Source organism: Carassius gibelio, chromosome A13 (assembly GCF_023724105.1).
Source record: "Carassius gibelio isolate Cgi1373 ecotype wild population from Czech Republic chromosome A13, carGib1.2-hapl.c, whole genome shotgun sequence".
Classification (NCBI taxonomy): domain Eukaryota; kingdom Metazoa; phylum Chordata; class Actinopteri; order Cypriniformes; family Cyprinidae; genus Carassius; species Carassius gibelio.
This window is the reverse complement of record NC_068383.1, coordinates 20,137,687-20,160,751: the sequence shown is the minus strand read 5'-3', so window position 1 is coordinate 20,160,751 and position 23,065 is coordinate 20,137,687. Positions and strand designations below refer to the sequence as shown.

The 23,065-nt window shown below is 37.1% G+C and overlaps 1 protein-coding gene across 19 annotated transcripts in view; it reads right to left on the bottom strand.

Moving 5' to 3' along the window:
• Positions 1-20,362, bottom strand: part of LOC128026444 (collagen alpha-1(XIII) chain-like) — a 53,015-nt gene extending 32,653 nt beyond the window's left edge. For 2 of the 19 annotated variants that reach the window (XM_052613604.1, XM_052613615.1), the window contains exons 1-15: positions 20,122-20,361; positions 17,263-17,298; positions 15,868-15,894; positions 13,747-13,797; positions 11,447-11,482; positions 10,435-10,461; positions 10,109-10,135; positions 8,708-8,734; positions 8,551-8,577; positions 8,412-8,438; positions 5,354-5,419; positions 1,488-1,580; positions 931-972; positions 731-748; positions 229-255 (exon numbers count right to left, since the gene is read on the bottom strand). In XM_052613604.1, coding sequence (XP_052469564.1) covers positions 229-255; positions 731-748; positions 931-972; positions 1,488-1,580; positions 5,354-5,419; positions 8,412-8,438; positions 8,551-8,577; positions 8,708-8,734; positions 10,109-10,135; positions 10,435-10,461; positions 11,447-11,482; positions 13,747-13,797; positions 15,868-15,894; positions 17,263-17,283 — 516 coding nt within the window. In that variant the 5' untranslated portion in view covers positions 17,284-17,298; positions 20,122-20,361. Of the gene's footprint in view, positions 1-228; positions 256-730; positions 749-930; positions 973-1,487; positions 1,581-5,353; positions 5,420-5,949; positions 5,992-7,376; positions 7,434-8,411; positions 8,439-8,550; positions 8,578-8,707; positions 8,735-10,108; positions 10,136-10,434; positions 10,462-11,446; positions 11,483-13,746; positions 13,798-15,867; positions 15,895-17,262; positions 17,299-20,121 lie in introns of all 19 variants that reach the window. The other 17 variants (XM_052613619.1, XM_052613621.1, XM_052613617.1 and 14 more) reach the window with 15 other exon arrangements.
• Between the last annotated feature and the right edge of the window lie 2,703 nt (positions 20,363-23,065).

The window sequence follows — 23,065 nt, the reverse complement described above, 5'->3', positions numbered from 1 at the left end:
CTTAGTGGTTTTCAATCACTGAATGATTAATTGATACGTCACTCCCTCAAAGCTCAGCTTAATTCCTGAAGGTTCCTCTGAGAAGAAGGATTCATTTCGAAACCGCTTTGTTTAAGTAATCAACTGCAGTGCCAGATTTCTAGTCCTAAAATGTGGGATTTGACGAATGGCTTTCCGGATAACACAAACAATAAAAGTCTAGTCGCGTACTTTGATAGACAGACTCACCTTTTGTCCAGGTACACCAGGTTCACCCTATAAAAAAGAGAAGAAAAAATCAAAGACCTCTATTTGCTCTTTTTATTTGTTTCATACAGTCGGAGCTATCCAGCTGTAAAACGGGCAATAAGCAGACTGGTATTCCTTTATTGGGAACTTCATGTCCAAAGGAGAACGCTTCTAGTTACAGCTGTTATATAGACTGGCAGAAAATCTTTATAGAAAGGTGAAATGTGCTTCTATATATGACTAAAGCTTCTAAATAAAGTACAATTAAAATTCCCCAGTCTAAAATCATTTAATGCATCAGGGGAAATACATACTTATCGAGCAGCTACACGGATAATCAATTATGGCGTATCCACCCCTTCTGTGCTGGCAAAGACCGAGCAGACCCACCCTGTAGGCTGCTGAACTGTGTGTGAACTTCTTGTGAGCCTGTTTATGACTCGCCTGTGGAAAATACTATCATTGCAGAGCAGCTGGACAGCTGCGTGCTTTTCGAGCTTACCTTCAGCCCCGGTAGCATCTACAGATGAAAGAAGAAGAAACACACTTTCAGTTTTAGTCAAGTATCTGATTCCAACATACTTTCAATTTGAAGCATAAATTGTCATATGGAGCATTACAGACTTCTGAGTTTATTTAACTTAATTTCAAGTATCTGTATTAGGAAGGTAAGGATGACAACGCATGTACTCAAACAATCACCTTTGGGTCTTTTCCAGGTTTTCCAGGTTCTCCGGGTTTTCCCTATGCCAGAAATAAAGCAAATGCTCAAAAACAGGAATGTGCAGTCATAAGCACACATGAAACAAAAAGGTTTATTTTGCAATAACAAAAAATGGTGTACATTGTCCAAATAAATAAACAAATAAAGCTTATTTTTTATGTGAGATATTTGGATAAATATCATCCAATAATAAAAGCGCCTCTCGTCAGTAAAGCCGGTTCTCTAATCAACGGTAAATTCCCTCAGGTGCGTGATTTCACATAGAGTAGCTGTTAGTACACAGAGCCGTTGTTAACTGACTAGCTTTGATATTTCGATATTTATCGCGCACCCCTAGAGTGAGAAATAAGAGACAGCAATATTATGGCCTAATACTCAGTGTAATGAAATTATTTCAAAAATATTTGACTGCAGAATACCATAAAATAACAATTTCATGATATGTCATGTTCCAGAGAGCTCTGGAATAAATTAGAGTTTTGTTAAAAAAAAAAAAAAAAAAAAAGACTAATGCAGATGATTTTCAGCGACTTACCGTGGGCCCACTAGCACCAGTTATTCCAGGAGTCCCTGGAGGCCCCGGGGGGCCAGGAGGTCCTGGTGGTCCTTGGGCTCCGGGCTCACCCTGCTGAAAGACAGTAAGTTAGCATCTGAGATAAAAAAAGTTAGCATCTGAGATAAAAAAAAAAAAAAAGTTATTTAGGTACAAGGTACAGTTTATAACATCAGAGGCAGGAAGGTCCACTCCGATTTAAATCTAGTAATTCACAATAATCAGATATGAAATTTTGTCGATGGAATGTCTACTCAAAATATTTTATAATTTTTTTTTTTTTTTATATATATATATATATATTTATTCACAATAATTCACTGATGAAACAGAGGATTTGAAGCGGAGAGGAACCGAAGGCTGAAGGTTGAGTTGAAAGTCAAGAGTCAGGATGATATGATGTGTGATGTGGTTATTCTAGTTTACAGAGTACCATGTTTGGGGAAAATTTTTAATAATAATAAATATAAATTTGGAAAAAATACAAATGTACACTTTAATGCTTTTAAGAAGCACTTCAGGGACCCACTGACCATAAGCTAATGGTTTCAACTTTGCAAACCCTATAATATTGCTTGTGGCCTCACGGATCTTCTTCAGTGGTTCTCAGCTGGTTTTGTTACAGGACCCAATTTAGAATTGTACATCAAATAGTTATTCAAACTTGTTTGTTGTACAAAATAGAATTTCAATGATTTTGTTCTTTTGGGAGCCAATAACAACAAAACACACTGTGGTAGGCCCAACACATGTTTATCCTCGTTATAAGTGAACACAAATTCCCTTTAGTCCAAGTCATGTTGCTGTGAGGCAAGTTTGATTAGACATGCAGCCTTTGACATAAACAACAAACTATACAATTTTTCTCCTTTTTAATGGTTAATAAGTCTATTTATTTTGTAATTCTAGGCAGTTGCATAACTTTTCTTTGGTGTGCCATTTTTTTTTTTTTCACCAGTTGAAAACCACCACTCTACATGATCCACTCATGTCTCGGCTCCTTCTCAGCAAGAGGACACCTTCAACACAGAAGAAGACTAAACAAAATCGTCTACAGGAAAGTGTCCTGTATTTACACAGTGAAAGGGATGTGAAATTAGGAAATAAGACTGGACTAAACAATATCCTGCTATTCCTGAGTAGACCAAAAGCAGAACTGATTATTTAAGATTCTGCTGTGTAATTTATTTTTTTTATTTTTTAAGTCTGTATTCTACATTAAAGAGGTGTAATCTGCACTCAGAGAACTCAGTGTAAGTTAATTATCCTTCCATTAACAGCATTTATTTAAAGTCTGCTACTATAGACAGAAAATTAAGACCTCCTATATGCTGGCAACCATGTAGAAGACTGATTAACCACAAATAGTGCCGATACCGTGACAAAGAGAGGCTTTTCTTTAATGCAGCCTCTGTTCAGTAGCACTCTGAAGCTCAATGAATCCGGAACACATCCATCAGATTCAGATCCATATTTTATTCATTTATTTCTTGACAGGTCTTGTCTAGATTTGATTTATGAGGCCAGATGTAGATCTATTAAATGGACACATTCCATGATCTCCATCCAATGCACAGACCCGACCCAAACTGAAGACCCAGCCAATCAGCTGCTTCAACAGTCTGTACCATTGTCTCCAAACATGGTGCTCTAAATTGGTGCACACAGACTACACACCTGTAGAAATAAGATGGAAGACGGATGCCAACTGTGGTCAACCTGTGCCAGGGTCACTTCCTGGAGCGGGCAGTAAAGGCATAGAGCCTCTTAATAAAGCCAAAGTGGAGGCTGACATCTCCCTTTAAAAGGAGGACAGACTCATATGGCTACCAAATAAGCTTTCTCATTCTTTTGTTATCTTTGATAGTCGTTGTGCGAATTTGTATGATTTGTTAATATGACAGAAGTCTTGCTCACTGTTCTTAAGAGATTTGATGAGTAACTGTAGACTGACTAACAATATAAATGTACATTGTGAGCTTATAAACAGCCAATGAAATGGCTTAATGACTGTAGTTTAGTTTTCATTTTAGAAAAAAGCTCAATTAAAAAAAGACATGACGATGAGTTTTACAACAGTGTTCTATTTTTTTACGTTAGTTAAGGCAACATCTAGAATGAAATAAAGAATACTTTATACTATTTATTAATATTGGTAAAATATAAACAAATGAATATATTTGTAGCATGTTGTATAAACTAACATCAGTTAATATGGGAACATTTTTATGTGTCATTGTTACAGGTTAAATGTATTAAATGACGTGATAGTAAATTATGCATAATTACAAGAAACACTAAACCAAATCCTAAGCCTACAATAATAAGCACATGTAGTTAATTCCTATTACTCAGTACATATTTGTTACTAGGACAAAGAATTTAATATTAATCTCTATTGTAGAATTCTTTAAACATTTATGTTTATTGTTCATTATACATGATGCATTAACTTATGTTAACAGATTGTAATGTAACTTTGCCTCAAAGTTGGCAGATGTGACCTGATTTCATGGGGTCTTTAAAATCATCTTAAATCTAAAACAGTGGTTCCCAACCTTTTTCAACTCGCGGCCCACACAACCAAACACATATGTTTGCGCGGCCCACTTCAAAAAAATTAACTGACCCCGCTATTGTTGGGTTAATAACTTAGTACTCAGAAGCTAGATTTTAAACTATATTTATTGAATAAACTAGGGCTGTGCGATATGGACAAAAAAAAAAAAAAAAACTATCGCGATTTTTTTGATCAATTTTGCAATTGTGCTTTTACAGTCATAAATGCATTCAGGATTAATTTGAAACATATTTCCAAAAGAAAACCAATCAGAGCTTTATCAAAAAGTTGCAACATCTCTAGAACAGACATAAGTCAAAATTATCACTATAGTGAAGATGTAAAAAAATGTATAGACTTGTGGCAAAAAAAAAAAAAAATCCTGTATGGGACTTTTTTTTCTTTTTTGCCATGCATTGTTCATAGAGCTCATTAATTGTAGCGGTGCCTCAGGTGTTTGCAGTGTGTATACAGTATGTGTATGCGGTCAGCAGTGAGAGCGCATAAATATAACGCGAAATCACATTAAAATAATGCACGAGTGCGAATCTCTCTGTTCGCAGCAGATTTCCTTTGCTCTGTCACAAAACCGGTCGTGCTTGCTCAGATACACGCTGCTTTGCGAGGAGAGAGTGTGCACACTTAAAACGTGTCTCCTCTCACTTAAACTGCATCCTGTTCACTAACAAATTCACTCTATGCTCATGTGTTAGACATGAATTATTTTTGCACGTTTTTATTTCTAGCCTTTTAACGCAGTGAGAACGCTCTGATCCGTCAACATGTGGCCGCGGACCACAGGTTGAAAACCACTGATCTAAAACATCTCAAATTCTCTAGAACTTGTATTTTCAGTCCTTTATTTCCAAAATAATCTCTGAAATAGTATTGCAATACCATTCAGATGATATCTTAAAAATACTTGAACAATCCCAAACTTTGCCCAACATTATAATAGGACTAGACATAAGGATAATCCATTATGTATTAGTGACTTTTATTGATGTCCTGTTAAAACAGAGAGAGAGAGCCTCACAGAAGCTCTTCCTGTGGGGTAGGGTTTATATACCTATAAATCTTGTGAATTGGACATTATTTTAGGAAATAAGTGTATTTCAAGTGGACTATGTCATTTCATGACAATGGAACTGTTGGCTATGATATTTGTCTAGAGCTCAGTAACTGTTACTGGCCTCAGGGAGGGTCACTAACAGGCCCGGCTGGCAGAGGCTGGGCGTAGGTTGGCATCCATAGGGAAGGGGTGCGAGGGTGGCAGAGAGAGATGTACCTTGAGGCGCTTTAGGATTAGAGGGCTTATTGAGGGCATGTTGCGGACGGTGATGGGCAACATCTGCTGAGGTCACAAAGCACAGGTGGGCCACGGTGCACAAAACCACCAGGAAGCCAAAGGAAGGAAACAGGCCAGAAAGAGGAGGGGAGGGTGAGGGAAAAACAGAAAAACAAGTGAAAAAGAGAGTGAACAGTGAGGAAAAAGCAAGGGCATCGAGGAAGAGAGAGATTAAGTTGATAAAGGAAAAGACAGAGGCAAAAGGATTCAGCAGTCACAGGTCCATCAGAGCGGATTAAACACAATTAATCATCAAAAAGCTGGTAAAAGATTTATGTTCAATAATATGTAGTTCAAACAAATTGTATCGACTTCCTAGTCCACTTTTTGTAAAGTCTATGCAATGCCATTGAATTAATTTTGATAATCGAGAGTTACAGGCTTCTTAAAACATTTGCATATCAAACATTATCATTATCAGTGATAATGTTTCTGTCTTCATTTCCACTGTGATGGCATCTGTGACTCTGCAGCGATGCTGTGTAGATCAGGCTGGATTCAGTCTTGCCACAAAGAGAGTTTCGCAACGGACTTACTGTGGCCTGTCCTCCAGCACAGGCGTTGACAATACGGCGTTTCTGTTGAGATCAGCAGCATTGCAAAATACAGATTGAAGAGTTATTGAACCATAGATATACCTTTAATAACTGATGTAACCTTAAATACAACTTGCCTTCTTGGGAGTTGCCTGTATTTCATATCTCTGTTTAATGGTTTACACATAAAAAATGCATCCCAAAGGACTGAAGACTACTTTGTAATTCTAATTCAATCAAATGTTGGTTACATTTTTAAAAACCCTTAAACATTTTCTTTATTTCCTGGTTTAAATGGGAAAAAATACAACATTTGTAATAGGGATTCAGATTTTGGGACCGTACTGTGAATGAAAAATACACTACCATTCAAAGGTTTTGGGGTTTGTAGGATTTGTCCTTTACATTAATATTGTGAAATATTATTACAATTTAAAATAACCATTGTCTATTGGATTATATTTTAATATAGAATTTATTCCTGCGATGCAAAGCTGAATTTTCAGGATCATTATTCCAGTCTTCAGTGTCACATGATCCTTCAGAAATCATTCTAATATGTTGATTTAATAAACATTTATTATTATTATCGATGTTTAATCAACGTTTGTGAAAACAATTATGCATTTATTTTCAGGATTATTTGAAGAACAGAAAGTTGAGAAGAACACAATTTATTTAAAGTATAAATCTTTATAGTATTATTAATGGTTTAGTGTCACTTTTAGTCAATTTATGATATAAGATTATGATATAATCTTTGGAAGAAAATCTCACTGACCCCAAACTCTGGAACTGTAGTGTTTAATATTCAAATACAGTAACATTCAATAATTCAAATAAAATATATAAATATATTATAATTCATATATATTTTGAAAAGCAATTTTAAGTAAAAATACATTGATCAATGCATTTTTACTAAATTGGCTCACTGAATCGAATGAATGTTTGCTCGATGAATTTTAAAGTAAGGCGATTGTGTGAGTTTTCAAGTGTTCTTGTCTCCCTGCAGAAGGTTTTTCATCAGTTTACCAGAAAGTCACATTATGTTAAGATACTCTATCCATAAGGAGGCCAATCAAAATATTAAAGACACATAATATTTATGTATTTAAAATTTGGATGCATTTTTGATGCAATATAAAGTTACAGTTGCATAGAGTACCTTAAAATTATATACCACAACCATAAAAGTTCCCTGAGAAGGCCAAAGAGAAAGCAGGAGAACAGCTGCATGTTAAGATGTGTCATTATAAATTCCCACAGTGTTTTCAATCAGTTATAATAACAGGCACTATTCTGCACCTCCAGCAGTACACGTGAATAAGCTAGAGCACGGTTCTCAGCTATGTCTCTCTTTGCAGCAGGACTGTAACACACATATCACGGTATTAGGGATGAGGGACAGCGAACAGACCACAAACCTTTAACATTAGAGTCTGACTGGAGCGCAAAGCTGCCAGTGTTTTCATCTGGAGCCCCTGCTTAAAATATCCCAACATACAAATACATGGATATAGATACACACACACACACACACGCACACACACACGTACACACACACACACATTCAAGTGATAATTCCCATATTTGTTCCACCACTGCAGGGTGTATTCTTTCAGTCTAGTGTAGTGACCTCTGGGTTTAACCCTAACTGCACAGAACCTATAGTACACAACCACCCAAATAGACCACCCTTATGTGCAGCTTTCTAAATAGTCTACTGCCTCCCATGTGGTCCAGCCGACATGCATGAAAAACAGCTCTGTTTTGATCTGATATGGACAGATCAAATACTTAGAAAGTAGACTATCAGCTTGTGTCCTGCCGCTATTACTGTTCTTTCTTTTTCAAGCCAAACACAGATTCAGTAGAAACATTTACTTCCAGGGCTATTTTTCTCTTTTTATATCGCGTGCTGTTTTTAAGATCATATAATTGCTTCAAAAGGCCCAAATTACTTTTAAATAGGCCAGGGCTGTTACCAAAACCCCTGTCCACCACATAAGAAGCTTGGCCGACTTTAACAGAGAGCCTTATCAAATCCAATTCAGTAGGCTTTTGGTAAAATTGCCTTGTTTACATGAAACTGTGATTTCCCCGAGATAGAGTTGATCAAGTTTGAGGCCCTGACTTGGCAACGTGCTCATGTGCTGCCTATCTGAGACAACATCCAAGCTGTCAATCTACTGTTCCTGCCCCCCCCCCTCCTTTTAATGTCTCTAATTTAAATGCAAAACATATTGTACATGTCTTTTTAAGGGAAAACATCATAAATCACTTTGACAAATAAAAGAATATCATGCAAACTGTAATGAAACTGTATGTTTTGAATCTTCCAGCGCTCAGCACCACATAACCTTTGAATCGTATTTGGTAATCTTATTTTAATACAAAAATGAACTGTGTTTTTGATATCACAATATCAATTCAATAAGTTTAATAAAAGATTTGCTCACCCTGTGAGTGTAGTCACCACATACACCCTAGGAATATAAAAAAAAAATACATCATACACAGTCCACAGTCCACACAGGGCATTTCACAAATTATAATAAAATTAGCTGCTATTTTAATGCCTTTCATGCATGATTTTACCTTCTCTCCTTTTGGACCAGGTTCACCCTGAAAAATAAGAGTTGAACAAAAACTTAATGTCCCTCAAAAAACTAATTTATGCATAACATTCCACTCCCACATAAAAATGGTGTGAGATTATCACTATATAATAATACATATTAAAGCAAATGCTTACTGGTACTCCTTTAGGACCACGAGGACCCTGGAAAAATAATCAGAATAACAATAGGGAAGTGTTACTAGATTGTCCATGGTTTTCCTGATTACAAAACCTCTCAGCCATAACATGCACAAAAAAATCCTTATACTGTAAATTAATTTCTTAATTTAAACCTTTTTAATTTATTTTTTTAAGTGCTAAAACTGAAGCTAAATTTTGCTAGAGGTAGCTTTAGTAGGTTAACAGGAAAAGCAAAAAAATAAATATTTTTTATTTTATTTTTTAAGTGCTAAGGTGAAGCAAAATTTAGCTTGAGGAAGCTTTAGCAGGTTACAATTGTCATTGTGTGCTTGTATGGTGGGCATTAAAAAACAATGTCCCACAATGCATTATGCTCTCTTAAATAAACATGTAATCCACAGCCTTAGAGCAGACAGCTAGATTGATGAATACACTACCATGAACAAATAAGCAAATGTGGAGCATGAATAATCTGAGTAGAAACTTGTCAATAAAAGAAGAACATTCCAGCTTAGGTTGTATTTGGGTAACCTATGTATTATTTATTAGCTCAATGCGGTATGTTCAAAAGCTCAGCAGGGGCCGTTCAGCTCTGAGGCTGTCTTATAAAGGTGTCATTTCAGAAAAAGTTATTTTCTTTTATAGTTTCTACGCTTGCCATTTCACACAATGCTATAAAAGAAAGAACATAGATGTTGTATTATGTTTCACAAGGAATGGTTTAAAGTGCACAGATTGGAAGCATAATGTCTCTGCCCATTGTCTTTCATCACGTTAAAGAAAGACGTGGACTATATTTTTTCAAATTGCAGTTTAAGAGGACAGAGCCAACCCAATGTCCTTGTTTTAATACCACAATATCATACAGATATTGACTTAAAGTCACGTTGGACAATCCCCACTGAATTGAATGTTTTAGCAGCCTCTCTTCTCGCACACATACCACCATTTAGTCACTATCCATAAATCAAACTAGAAGAGTGTTGTCCTTGTGAATTTATATGGCCATGCTTACAGCCTAGATAAACATCACTGTAACAAGCCATCTTGAAAATAAATGGCTCAACTGGTCAGTTTTATAGACACTGACAGTGTTTTTTTTTTTTTTGTTACGTTTGACTTTTTTACATATTTCTCTTTATGACATATGGTTTTTATTCCAACAGTATTTCATTACTGAAAGAAAACATGACAGATTTCATTAAGCTAAAAGTGTCCTTTTAAAGTATTTAAATTTGTATTTTAACACTTCACTTAATTCCAGCCAAGGTTAAAATGTCTTTTCTTAAGATCCCATTCATAGGAAATTGGTTTTGCACTGCACCTTTAAAGACAGTTAATAATGGCAAAAAAAAAAAAAAAAAAATTAATAATAATAATAATAAAAATGCTTACCGCGTCACCCTTTGGACCATTCTGTCCCTGTAAGATGAAAAAAAAAAAAGAAGTTTGACAAAGGAAAAAAATCCATTCTCTTTAATCTTTTTTTTTTTATGTAGTACAAATCACTGCATTCGTTGTGCACATATTGTTATTGATTATATATTCATGATGGTGACAATAGAGAATTTATTACAATAATTAGCATAATTATTATTACCATGATTATTCTCTTCATTGTCGAGATGACGGTCAATTATCAATTACTGCCAAGTAATTTAATACAAGGGTTCGGAGGTTCCAATTACTGAAACATTTGTAAGGAATAAAGCGTAACTCACATGTTTCCCGTCCAAGCCAATGGGGCCCTGGAAAAAAAGTGGGAGAACAGCAGATTGGTGACATTGTGATGGCACAAAACAGCTCCAATTCTCCTGTCTAGACTAGCTGACTAATATGAAAATTTTTATCGAAAAAAGGTATTTCCTTGAGGGTCAGGCCAAGGCAGAGGTGACGCATAAAGACTAGAAAAACTGTGGGTATTGTACTTTAACTCTTTGTATCCAATGTGTCCAGCAGATCAGTGATCATGCAGAGAAATAAACACCTAAAAAGTGATTTTAACATCCAGAGCACGCAGACTGCCTATAGAAAGGGCGCAAGAGCATTTATACACCTTACAGTGCCTATATAAATCACATTATCCCACTTCAGTGGTTTTCAAGCCCTGGGTCCCGGCACTCCCGTGGGTCACCAAGATGATGTAAGGAAAATGTATACATGAATGTAACAAAGTTTAAGACTCAGGGAAGAAGGAAGCGGGATCTGACCAACATAACTTTAATAACAAAATAAACATAAACAACAAAACAAAAAGTAAGCGGCAGCCACCTCAAAGCAGACTCTAGTGTGTTTGCACTCTAGAGATCATCAAAGGTTTCTATTCACAACGTGTTTTTTCAGCAATGAACACTGTAGCCCAACTGTTGATTTCTGGAACGCGATGGCCAATCAGAGCTGTTTCAGTTAGTCACAATCCACTCACCGCTCAAAATCCCAGAGTTCTGCAAGCTTGTGAATCCTCTTATTATAACCAACAAAATGTGGACGTGATCCAAATAATAGATTCAGTATGCAGTACATTGAATATAATCACATTTTCTGAGATTGTTATAAACTGAAATGAGTGAGAGATTTTCGGTGGTTATAAATGGAGCGCTCTTTGCGCTTTTCTATCTATCTATCTATCTATCTATCTATCTATCTATCTATCTATCTATCTATCTATCTATCTATCTATCTATCTATCTATCTATCTGTTTGTCCAATTGGCTTCAAACAAAAGTCACTTACCGGAAAGCCTGGAAATCCTCTAGTACCGGGTTGTCCCTGAGGGAAGACAGAAAGAAAAAGAAGAGGAGTTATTTTCTGTAGGAAAAACATGAGGATTATGTGAGCTCGATGAAATGAGGTCTGTGTTGAGAGATCCAGTATTGTTCCTCCAAACTCAGTTGTGTCGTAATTGAGGTTGAAGGACAAGAGCCTTCCTGCTCTCTAGGAAGCACTTTGAGGAGACAAAGACAAATAAAGCTCTAAAAACTGTGGGACACCGACTGAAATTCAACACTGGAAAGAACAATCTGAAAAACATTAAAGAGTTGTCCTAATTCAATATGTGAGAGCCAATGAGACAAGGCTAGCAAAATAAAAAATTAAATGTCAGTAATAATAAATTCTACATTCTTCTGTGAACAATGCCAAGTTTGCTTTCCTGAAAAAAACTTTTGTAGCCCTTGGGAAAAGAGGAAGTCATTCAATATGCCTGGCAAAAAAGGACTGCATTGGAGCGACCTGAGAGAAAATTACAAGGAAGAGGTGAACAGAGCTAATGAAGGGGATTGTGTGTCTGGGTCTCAGGTAGTTATTGGAAAATGGTTGATTTTCTCTGCCTTGGGAACTTGGTCTGCAATAATGGAAGAAGCAGCAGAAACACCCGAAACAGAACTGACAACATTAATTTTGTTGGCATGAAAATGTAGCCAAGAGTAACAGAAAACAATTGAATAAAATAAGTCTGGTCTACTGAAAAGAACTCCTCTAAACCAAAAATCCACTATGGTCGCAAAACATAACATTCTTCAGGAGTGATCAATTTCCTGACAGCAGTCTGTCTTGGAATTAAACCCAGATTAAATATCACTTTTCAGTTGTTTTCAGGACAGCTACAATGTTCAAAGTGTACCTTGAACACAACATGACAAATACAACAAAAGATACTTGACAACATAGGGGAATGCTAATGGATAAATAAATAAATAAATAAATAAATATATATATATATATATATATATATATATATATATATATATATATATATATATATATATATATAGCATTATTATTTTTAAGGCCTGTCAGATTTTCAAAGTTAAGCATGTATTGTATTTATGTTGTATCTTTGTTGTACTTTTAGGTTTAACCATGTTCCCTGCCTGATCTGGCTAAAGCATTCATTTCTGCTGGCCTTTGCACACTTTTGCCTCAAATCAACCTCTGCGACCCTTTTGGAGGTGAGGACAAAGCACTTTCAGCTCACCTGCTTAAGACATTCCCTGCAAAGAAACATCTAACTGTATAATATTAACAATGTTCATCATCTGGCTGACTACGTCTTGTATTAATTTTTTCTGAAAAATCCTGTAAAATGTGCACAAACTGACAGTCACCAATTATAAGCTATTACTGAACATTGTAGAAATATAATTTCTGTAAAGTTGCTTTGCAACGATTTGTATTGTAAAAAGCGCTATACAAATAAACTTGAATTTAATTGAATTTAATTGAATTGTTACATGTTCTCTGTGCCTGATGTCCACTCCTGATGCCATATTAGAGGTAATGGGTCAGAGGTATAGATAAGTGTATAATCAGCAAGCAGAAAAACAGTCTGAACAGTCTGAATGCCCTCCCATAAGAATGTGCTAAGATAAATGGGGAAACCACAGGTTATGCATGGCATAATCAGCAAGAAAATTCCGCTTCTGATGGCGTAACATCAAGTTTTTGTCCTACTGAGTGGAATGCATGGAAAGGGAAAGAGTTCCAGTTTGGGGACAAGCCCCATTTCGTCTGATGGCTGACCACTCATTAGCAGATACAGCACAATCTGCGCGTCTAATGTCTGGATTATGATGACAAAGTCTGGGATGTTTTCATTCCTTCCTGTTAATGAAGATGAGAATCCAAATGGGCATAATTATGAGGGAGTCACAGACCCGAAAATACTCTGATGAAGTGTAAGTGCTTCCATACAAGCTGCTTTGGGATCCCCATCCTGTTCATGCACATTAGAGTTTGTGTCTTGATTAGCAGAGATTTATTGGATTTGCTCCACATACAGTAGTGTGCTGGAGGACGCTGATCCTGCTTATCTACCCTACACAACATATTTATCAAGCTCACTTTGGGGTGGTCTGTAACTTCAGTGCGGGAAGAAAAACAATAGAAGAAAAAATTGCCAAGAACCCCTGGAATCATAAAATGATTCAGACAAGAAGCTTCTAAAATCTGCACTATGACCTCTATCTACTCTGGAGAGCTGACATTAGGAGAAGATGATGAAGAGTTTTAGCAGTGACAGAGCAAACACTTACAGGAGGTCCTCGTGGGCCAATGATAGAAAGACCTGGCTCTCCTGGTGCTCCCTACGGACAGATAGAGAGGTAGAAAGACAGTGAGGAGAGGAACTAATAGAAAAGAGACAGAATGATATCCACTAAACTACACCTAGTACACAAAGCCAAACGTATCAGTGAATATATTGTATCTGCAGAATAGAAAAACATTCTCTGAAACACCCTAACATCTGTTTAACATAACTCTTTTGCCAAGCCGCCTCATGGAGAGTGCTTGCATGTGACTCAGAGGTGGAAACGGTATTTTGGTCTGTAAGTAAAATGTCAGCAGACCCATGTTCTCATTTCAGGGTCGTAGTTTATGTCTTGACAGCGAGTTGGGAGGGTCAGGGAGCTCTGCTGAGTACACAGCGAACGGCCCAAAGGGCTGGTGATCTGGTGCAAACTAGGTTATTTGCACTGTGTCAGCCTGTCCGCAGCACTGTACCAAACATCCAAGCGCAATCCCGCAACGCTCTGTGGTCAGAGAGGAAAGCTCTCGGGTTTCCAGCACTTTCCCTAATTAGCTCTCTCATGTGAAACTCTATCAGGAAGACACCTTTGATGACCCAGCCATTCATCAAATTGTGGGCATTTTTTTATTTTCTGGTTGAGTGCACACTTTATCACAGGATAGAGAAGTATTTGTTTTAGCACTTTTTTGAATTGCCTACAAAGGTTACTGGTGAGTGATAAGTGTGATGTATGAAACTGATTTCCAGGTTGTGGAAAAGGAAAAGACTAGCTTTGCTCCCAAGGTCTATAGTTACCCACAAAATCTTGCAGAGATCTGTGCAAAACGACAACCGAAGATCTAGAGATATCCCTTTGAACAGGCTTACATTACAAGTATTTGGCAGCTAGGAATGGGTACAAGACAAAGAGTCCAAATACAATCAGCCAAAACAGGAGCAAAACATTCTGTTGATATTCAAGGATTGGACTTACTAATGAATGATACGATCTTTACAGATTTCATTTCATTCAGCAAGTAATCCTTTCTCTGTAAAGAATACATATCAAGTTGTCTCAAGTTCTGCAGTTCTTGCAAAGTTCAACCAATCAATCACCAATTCACCTGATTTTCAGCATGAACATTCCAACGCAACCAATTATGATTGAGCTGAATTGATTTACTTGAGGACTGATATGCTAAAGCTGCCAGTTTCAGGGCTAGCGTGCCCATTCATCTTGAGGGGGTTTGTTTTGATATCTAATGAAGTAAAGTTCTTCACCCAAAATTAGTTGGGTCAAGACTTACCCTTACTGGAGGGTAAAACATGGCCGCACTTAAAAAGAGAGGATACAATTTAAACACTTGAAACAATGAGGGAAGCCCACTGATTATTCTGGATGAGAATCTGGTGGGTCTTTCCAAAGTCATCAATTGTCTACTTCTCTACTTGTCAGCTCGGTGGTCACATTGCTATTTATTTCCTTTCCAAGTTCTTTATAACCCCAATGTTTTTCTGGCAAGTGAGGGTAACCATCTAGAAGTTTCACTACTTTTCTGTGATGGAGAAGGATGAGGAACATGTTCCTTCACACATTGCTTGTTTGGCCTCAGACATTACACATCATTCAAGCTTGATGAAGGGAGGCCGCAGAACTGCTGGCTTGTACAAACACTGAGCACAGCTGCCTAAAGGGACTGGCTTTAGAACGGCTCAAACCACATTTGCCACACCAGGAACTGAATTTCAATGCACTAAACCAGTATAGAGTGCTCACTCATACCAGATACAGACTCAAGGACACATCCAGTGACTACACAACTTTTAGATCGTTTTGGACGTGTCTAGAAGTGGTAGGGTTTCGTAAGCTTCTCCATTCCAAACATCTCTTTGTCTAGAGCGAGGAGTCTTAAAACTTCGGAGTGCTGCAACAATAAACACAGGTAATCCAAGCATTGTGGGAAACTTCTTCCGAATGTGACCCCTCAGGCCTTCTAAAATAAAGCCTAAAGCCTTCCTGATTTAAATCAGGATACCTGCGCACTTTGTGCAATAGGTTTGCACAACCCCCCCCCCAATCAACACAGCCACCCACAATGAGACAGAGTCTCATTCCTGCACATGCAGGCCGACATCCTGCACTTACCTTCTCCCCCAGGTTTCCCTTTAAGCCCTGGTCAGTCACAGCAGACACAGTCACATGCACAGTGAGAAGGAGAGAGACAAAGAGAGGAACCAGGGTTAGCGAGGTTCTGAGAGGACATGGGCATGCAGCAGCCTGAGACGGAGTGTTTGGAGGTCGGGACAATGGGACACACTGATGTACTGGAACATTTGGGTTGTTGAGGGGTGGAAGCTACAGGGGAACAGAAACACTGGGGTGTTAAACTGCTGGCCTGTGGGGAGTAATGGATAGTAGATGAGGGGGCTGCTAACTTTTCTCACAGATAGACTTGTCAGTGGAGGAGTTTGGAGGAGGGAAGGATAAGCCATGAAGGGTGAAAAAATGCTTCCTGTGAGAATCTAAAGGAGGACAATGTAGCTTTACACTGGGTGAAATATGGATAGCTCTGTTTGGGGCTCGGAGTTTGAGCTGAACACTGCTGAAACCTGCTTTTAGGTAGGGATTGTTTTTCAAGAGAAAGCTTTAGGGTGAGCTTAGAGTATGCAACCATACAAGGGCCAAGAGTCTGGAATTTCTCCTTTGAGGACAATGCAATTTTATCGGTTTCTTGCTGAAAATGTTTAAAGAAGAGTAGCTGCTACGTTCCAGGGGGACATCTATAAGACTATATGGATTTTGGTTAATCCTGCTTTCTTTTGCCACATATCATGCATTGGCGCTAATCTGAAAAATTCCAAATGCACAAATCTTATGAATGAGGGGGTAAAACAGAGCTCACAACTCTCTGTGGTTTTCCAGTCTGTTTCTCTCATTTTGAATATGTACGTATATATATACACATACAAAATGTTTCTTCCAAGCAGCCAAGACAAATTGAGTAATATGGAGAGAGAGTTTCTCATCAAATGCAGCCAGAAAGAACTCTGTTCTTCAGTCCTTGTTCAGATGTGACAGGGGGGCTGTGAAATATTTCAGACTTGACATTCAGACATTTTGTTAACTAATAATGGTGGTGATGAAGTGGGAACCATTTTCGTTTTTGGAATATATCTTAAAGTTGTGCTGAAAAGCTGAAACGCTACATTAAACCTTTGGAAGAAATTCATATTAAATATTGTGAATGCTTACATTCACAGTGAAAGCTAAAACAGGTCAAAATGATTTAGGAAGTGATACTAACCACTGATACTGGGATCTGTATATAACAAACTCTGGTAACTAAAGCAAACATTACTCTTCGCTTTGTAAATTATCTATGTGGCCTTTGGCATAATTACAAAGGTGTCGTACAGTTGCAGCTAGAAATATTCAGCTAGAAATTGTGTCAGTGGCACGACACGGACCAATTATTGAACACTACAGCCATATACTACAGACTAGCTGGTTGGCCTTCGTGCATATCATCAAATCACTCACCATTCTTCCAGGAATGCCCATTGATCCTTTGTCTCCCTAGTGATCAATGCAAAGTCAAGAGTGAAAATCAGGAACAATAAATCTTACATGTTGAACCTCTACAGTCTAGAGTTATTACCACTACCGATAGTGACTAAATGACATTCATCTGCATGTTTACATGGTAAGGCTAAGAAGAGTTAGTGATGTTAAGCTGACCAGTGTGATTCTAACTAAATGCCATTATTACTAAACATTAATCTACTATACTGTTAAATTTAAAGGTAATGATGCAGGTATGCCAAATACGGTCTTAAAAAAAAAACCTATAAGTCATCTATTCAAGAGTTTGATGATGACAGTGTAGTGGTCAGACAGCAAGCATCACCAGTTGTTACATGATACTAATGAAATCATGGGGTTAATGCAGTGTATTTTTGTATTAGGCCCATTTCATAATCATGGTTCTTGCATTAGATGATGTTTGCTAGCTGATCATATGACAGATGATGAAGTGAATGAAAAAGACAGCGGTGTGGAAGCATGACAGTTTGTTTCCTATTGGAATGGCTTAAAAGAATAGTTCACCAAAAAATCTAAATCCTGTCATCATTTAATCACCCATTTGTCACTTTAAAACCCACATGACTGCCTTTATTCCTCTGAAAACAAAAACAAAAACCAGAAAAATCTGATATGATTTTTTTCTGTCATTTTCCATGCTGCTTTCCAATGCAATTACAATGGATAGAAACTGAAGGCTTCAAACTTTAAAAATGACATGAAAGCACAATATAGGTATGATGAAAAATAGGATCAACAATTGAATATTTTCATTTTAATTTCCATGGAAAGGTGTAGAAAGCTTTAAAGACTAAAAAGCTGATTTTCTATGTTTGGGTGAACTATCCCTTTAACAACTACTGTATGAAACCCATTCTACCATAATCATAACTATCCAATCCCTAATCAAAAATCCAGCCACTTCTTTCAATTAAGGCAAAAATCCACAGAACATATGGGAAATGTGTGAGTAGTAACTTGAGATCTTGATAAAATAAATGGTCATAAGGATAAAGGACCGATGCATTTCCAAACATTTTATGCTATTTAATGTGGCTATACACTCCTGAAACATTAAAGTGACTTATTATGCAAGGCTGTCCAGATCCTACAACTGTTTTTATTTGCAATCTTAAAGTTGCAGGTCAGTGTATTAGAAGGTCTGGGACTGATGACAGCTTGCTGACAACTCATTTGAGTAAAACGTAGAAAGTGGGGGTTGTATGGGCGAAGGGGTGGTTTGGCTAAGCCCCCATTACTCATCAAAAGTCAACAAAGCATTTGCTAAAACAATGAATGTGCTCATGAACCAGCTTTTCTGGTGCACAGTTGTTTTACTAAGCCCTAAAACTATTAAGATAAAGGTTCCCGTATTAGAAGTGGTCATTTAGTATGACCTTCAGAGTTAATTCACTGCCTGCTGCTGAATGTCCCAAGAGGAAAGTCACTTGACAGAATTTTCTTGGCTCTGTCCAAGGTGCTGATATGAGATATCTTAATATTTCTTAATGGCATTATTTAGTTACCAAAATACTTACAGTATTAGTTACCATAATAAGTGTAATGATTTTATGCACTATTTTATATATAAATATGAATATTGTTATCCTCAATTTAAGTACAATACACAGTATAAGCCATTTACTATAAAAGTCATAAAGTACTGCCACTGTTCAAAGCAGTTATTGTGAAAGAGAATCTTTCTATTGTAGAAAGCATGTAAAATCATCTACAGCTTTAGATTAGAAGTAGCTTGATGAAGTACACTACAAAGTCCAGGCTTCTCCAAATGAGCCTTAAAGTACCCAACTACAAATCAGAAGTGTTAAATAGTCATACATACATGTGAATGTGCAGTAAAGCTTAAATAAACAAACCACAAGTATCCCTTAATAGTTCAACGGAGCGTGAATGCCAATATTAATATTTTTGAAGAACTAATCTAATGGACACATTTTGTGTAACACGCTTGCCACCCTTCCCGACCTTCCATCCTGAGAAAATACACAATTTCATTTCATTTCCTGATGATGCAATCAATCAGAAGCTTTGGCAGAGATTACATCCCCACTTTGACCAGCCCTGCCAACAATTTAAACAAAAAATACACAAAAAAGATTTTACGGCAAAGTTTCACAATAATAGCTGTCATGAATGATGGGGGTTTGTAGGTTATAATTGGCAGGTAGGACTAGAGTTCACATTAGATTGGATTATTTTAGCATGCCATGATGAAAGACAGATGTGTTTGAGTTTTGATCAGTAATATTAGAATTATATGTGAAATTCAGATGGTGGATCCACACCAAAGGGCCTAAGGGAATACAATCAAGTATAAAATACAGTGTGCTAACTTGAAGGAAATAGAGACTTGTCCACTGAGCCTATTTAAAAGACTTGTTACATTAAGCATAGCTTATCTTATCTGGTTCAGGGGAATGTTCAGTGGGATCCAAAAGTCTGAGACCATTATGGATTCCTTCCTCATTTGATGATTTTTTTGCAATGTTGTCATAGACTTTTAGACTCCATTGTATATTGGTCCTATTAAAATAGAATTTGAAGTAAATAAGCCACATATACCACTGTACATACATTGGTTGTACATCATCAGACCCTTGGTTAAAAGGAGGTCTTAGTGTGTCCAAATAAAGAAGCTGTATATATGACATACATTATTCAGTAATTTTCATATTCAAGTTTCTGGCTGAATAGTTTGGATACAGCTTCTTAAAAGACACTATTAAAGAAAGGCAAAATGCAAGTAAACCAAACAGACATATAAACAGACAACAGGACACATTATGAGACAGTTACCGGAAAGCCTGCTCGTCCAGGTGGACCCTGAAAAAGGGGTGAGAGAAATGGGGACAGAATAAAGAAAGAACCAGTCAATAATACTAATTAAGAAGAACATAACACCCTGCCAAGCCATAATAAAATGTAGTCTGCTTTTACAATGAGTTGATTTCAATATTGAATAGTGAATCAATTTTACTGAGGAACTTTATGATCCAGCATTAAATTTCATTGTGGCAAGGCTCAAAGGTAACAGCAGGAAAATACTCCATAAAGCATTCCACAAACACCAATGCTGTTCCAGCAGAATATTCTTCGGACCCCAGAACATCTTTTTCTAATATCACAACATATTCCTTTTATTTAATGGCTTTCAATTTTTCATTGAAAAACATTTTAACCTTTATTTTTACAGTAAAATTAAAATTAAAATAAACATCCTTAACACAAGACAATTTAATCCATAAGAAATGCAGGTAATAAAAACTGTTTTTCAGAAGTATATTTCAACTTTAATTATTATTATCATTCTTCTTGTTTTGAGTACAGTTTAATATATATTTGATTAAAAAAACTAAATTACAATAATATTTAACAATAGTCTGACTATCTTTCTCAGTAAAATCTATCTTTATTAATGGTGTTTATATAATTTGTTTTTTAAAGTGTGAAAGTGAATTCAGTTCATGTCATTACTAATCATGATTTATATTTCAGTACTCAACATTTAGTGCCAGCATGAACAATGAATAGAACCATATGTCGGAATAAAAAAGATGTTCATTGAGAGGCCCACGCATGCATGAAACATGGTTTTACAGATGAAGGTGCTGGCTAAAAATCCGTATCTCATGCGAGTCGATTGAGGAGATTGCTCTGTTTTAAATTAAATCAAATCAAATAACAAGTTCACTTCCTCAAGGAGCACCATTCCACTGAAAAAAAATAAAAAATAAAAAACTGTGTACATTTTTCACTGCAGAGGATTAGTGGAAAAAACCTGACAGCTGCTTAATTCAAAGAAAGATCCTTTCTGTTAAGATCGCCTTGACACTCTTCATTATCTGATGATGCATTTATAGTTCATTTCATGAGCCTGTGGAAGTGTGTACTAGTGTTTGTGTATGTTGGCTTTCCTCTTGGACTACAGTGTGGAGAGGGAAGCCATTTATCAATCCTCATCCCAGGGGAGGAAACTATTGCAGACGGACAAAAACATCCGTGGCACTATCTTCTGTCTGTACTCTTTCATATAGCGATACATCATTCAGACCAAAAAAAGAAATATAAAAATAAAGGAAAAAGGTTGAACCTGTTGAACACGGACTAGTGAGCCTCACTTCACAAAAAATTGAAAAGGCTTACAAATTGTGTTTCTATTCAAATCTAGTGTTTTGCACAGATTTCCGTGAGGTTTATGTTTAGGTGTAGGTGTCAAGTTAAGTGATATTAGCATTATCCTGTGTTCTCTGAAGTAAGTATGATTAAAACAAATTAAAAGTGACATTACGGACAGTTATAGTCTTACAAAATATTTCAGTTCAATTTTGCATTTCTGCAACTGGGCAATCACAAAATGCCTGTTCTCGTACAGTCTAATGTGTGTCACTAAAAGTAGACTGTTGAAGTGTGTGGGAAACAATGAAAGACCATTAATAGGACCTTTAGGTTCAGAAGGCACACATGTGGCACAGCAGTGGTACAAGGTATATGTGAGCTGGACGCAGCTGGACCAGGTGTTTATAAGCGGCAGTGTGTTGAGAGAGGAACAGACCTCCGCTGGACGAAGCTGAGATCAGAACCGTGTGTAGTGCTCTATGTGTGAGATGGGCTACATGTGCTGTGTGTACATGAATGTGTTGAAGTATGTGAAGCAGGTCTAAGGTGCAGGCCTAGGTGCTGAGTGGGAACAGGCTACTGAGGTCTGCTGGGTGCTGATCAGCGGGGTCAGAGGTCACCCACCGGAAGAACATTTCATTTGAGATCCACAGTAGCAGGCTACATGTGGCTTTCATTCAGCCCAGAGCGCTGCTGGGTAAATGAAGGGGCTCCCCAGGGGAAACAGGGGCGAATGCTTCCCTAGAGCGCAACATTACACGGATAAGATATATTCGGCGAACACAGGGCACTTACAGATCACATGCAGTAAAAATACTGAAAAATGCTGAATTCAGCAAGTATATCACTAGTTTAATCACACTGTTCTCTTATAAACGAAGCAGGACAACGTATTGTGAAAATTGACCATCAAAATCATGTCAATATCAATATCAACAAATTTCACAACAGGTTCAGATTGGTCACGCAGATGTGTTGCGTTAATGAACAGAAAGCTGTTTGGCTTGAAAGTGACTTCTCTGTGAGCAGTGCTGTGTACATCATTACACTGTTGACAACAGACAGTGGATCTTTTTTGTAAAAAAATTCTAAATTGACCACACTTTCAGTCTGTGAGTAGATAAAGTATATTGTGGAGACCATGCATACTTGATTCCTTCTCTGATTCCAAACACAAATTCAGACTGAACTATTCATATAAACTCATAAAGCACTGAAATCCATTCCAGGTAACAAAACAAAAAATACTGTATCACCAAGCGCTTGCTTTTCACCCTTAATGATAATGTGCTTGAGACTGACCATTGCAATGTTCCACAGGAGTTTTTAACACACTAACTGTGGTGCTTTCTGTCAGTATGAATGTTTCCTATCAGTACTAATCGTTTAAGGCTGGGTTAGGCCACCCATGCCTCAAAAGCAGGCAAAAGGCTAAGCTCCTGTGAGGTCACCTGTCAAGAACCACAGACTATTATGCATTTAAACTTTGCAAAGTATTCATTTTCAGTGCACATTCAGTGCATGAATAGGCCAATTTGGGGAAGTTTTACAGTTGCCATCACATCAGTAAGTGTATTGTCTTAGTTTTCTTGTTGGATAATCTACAGTATACACTATTCTAAGA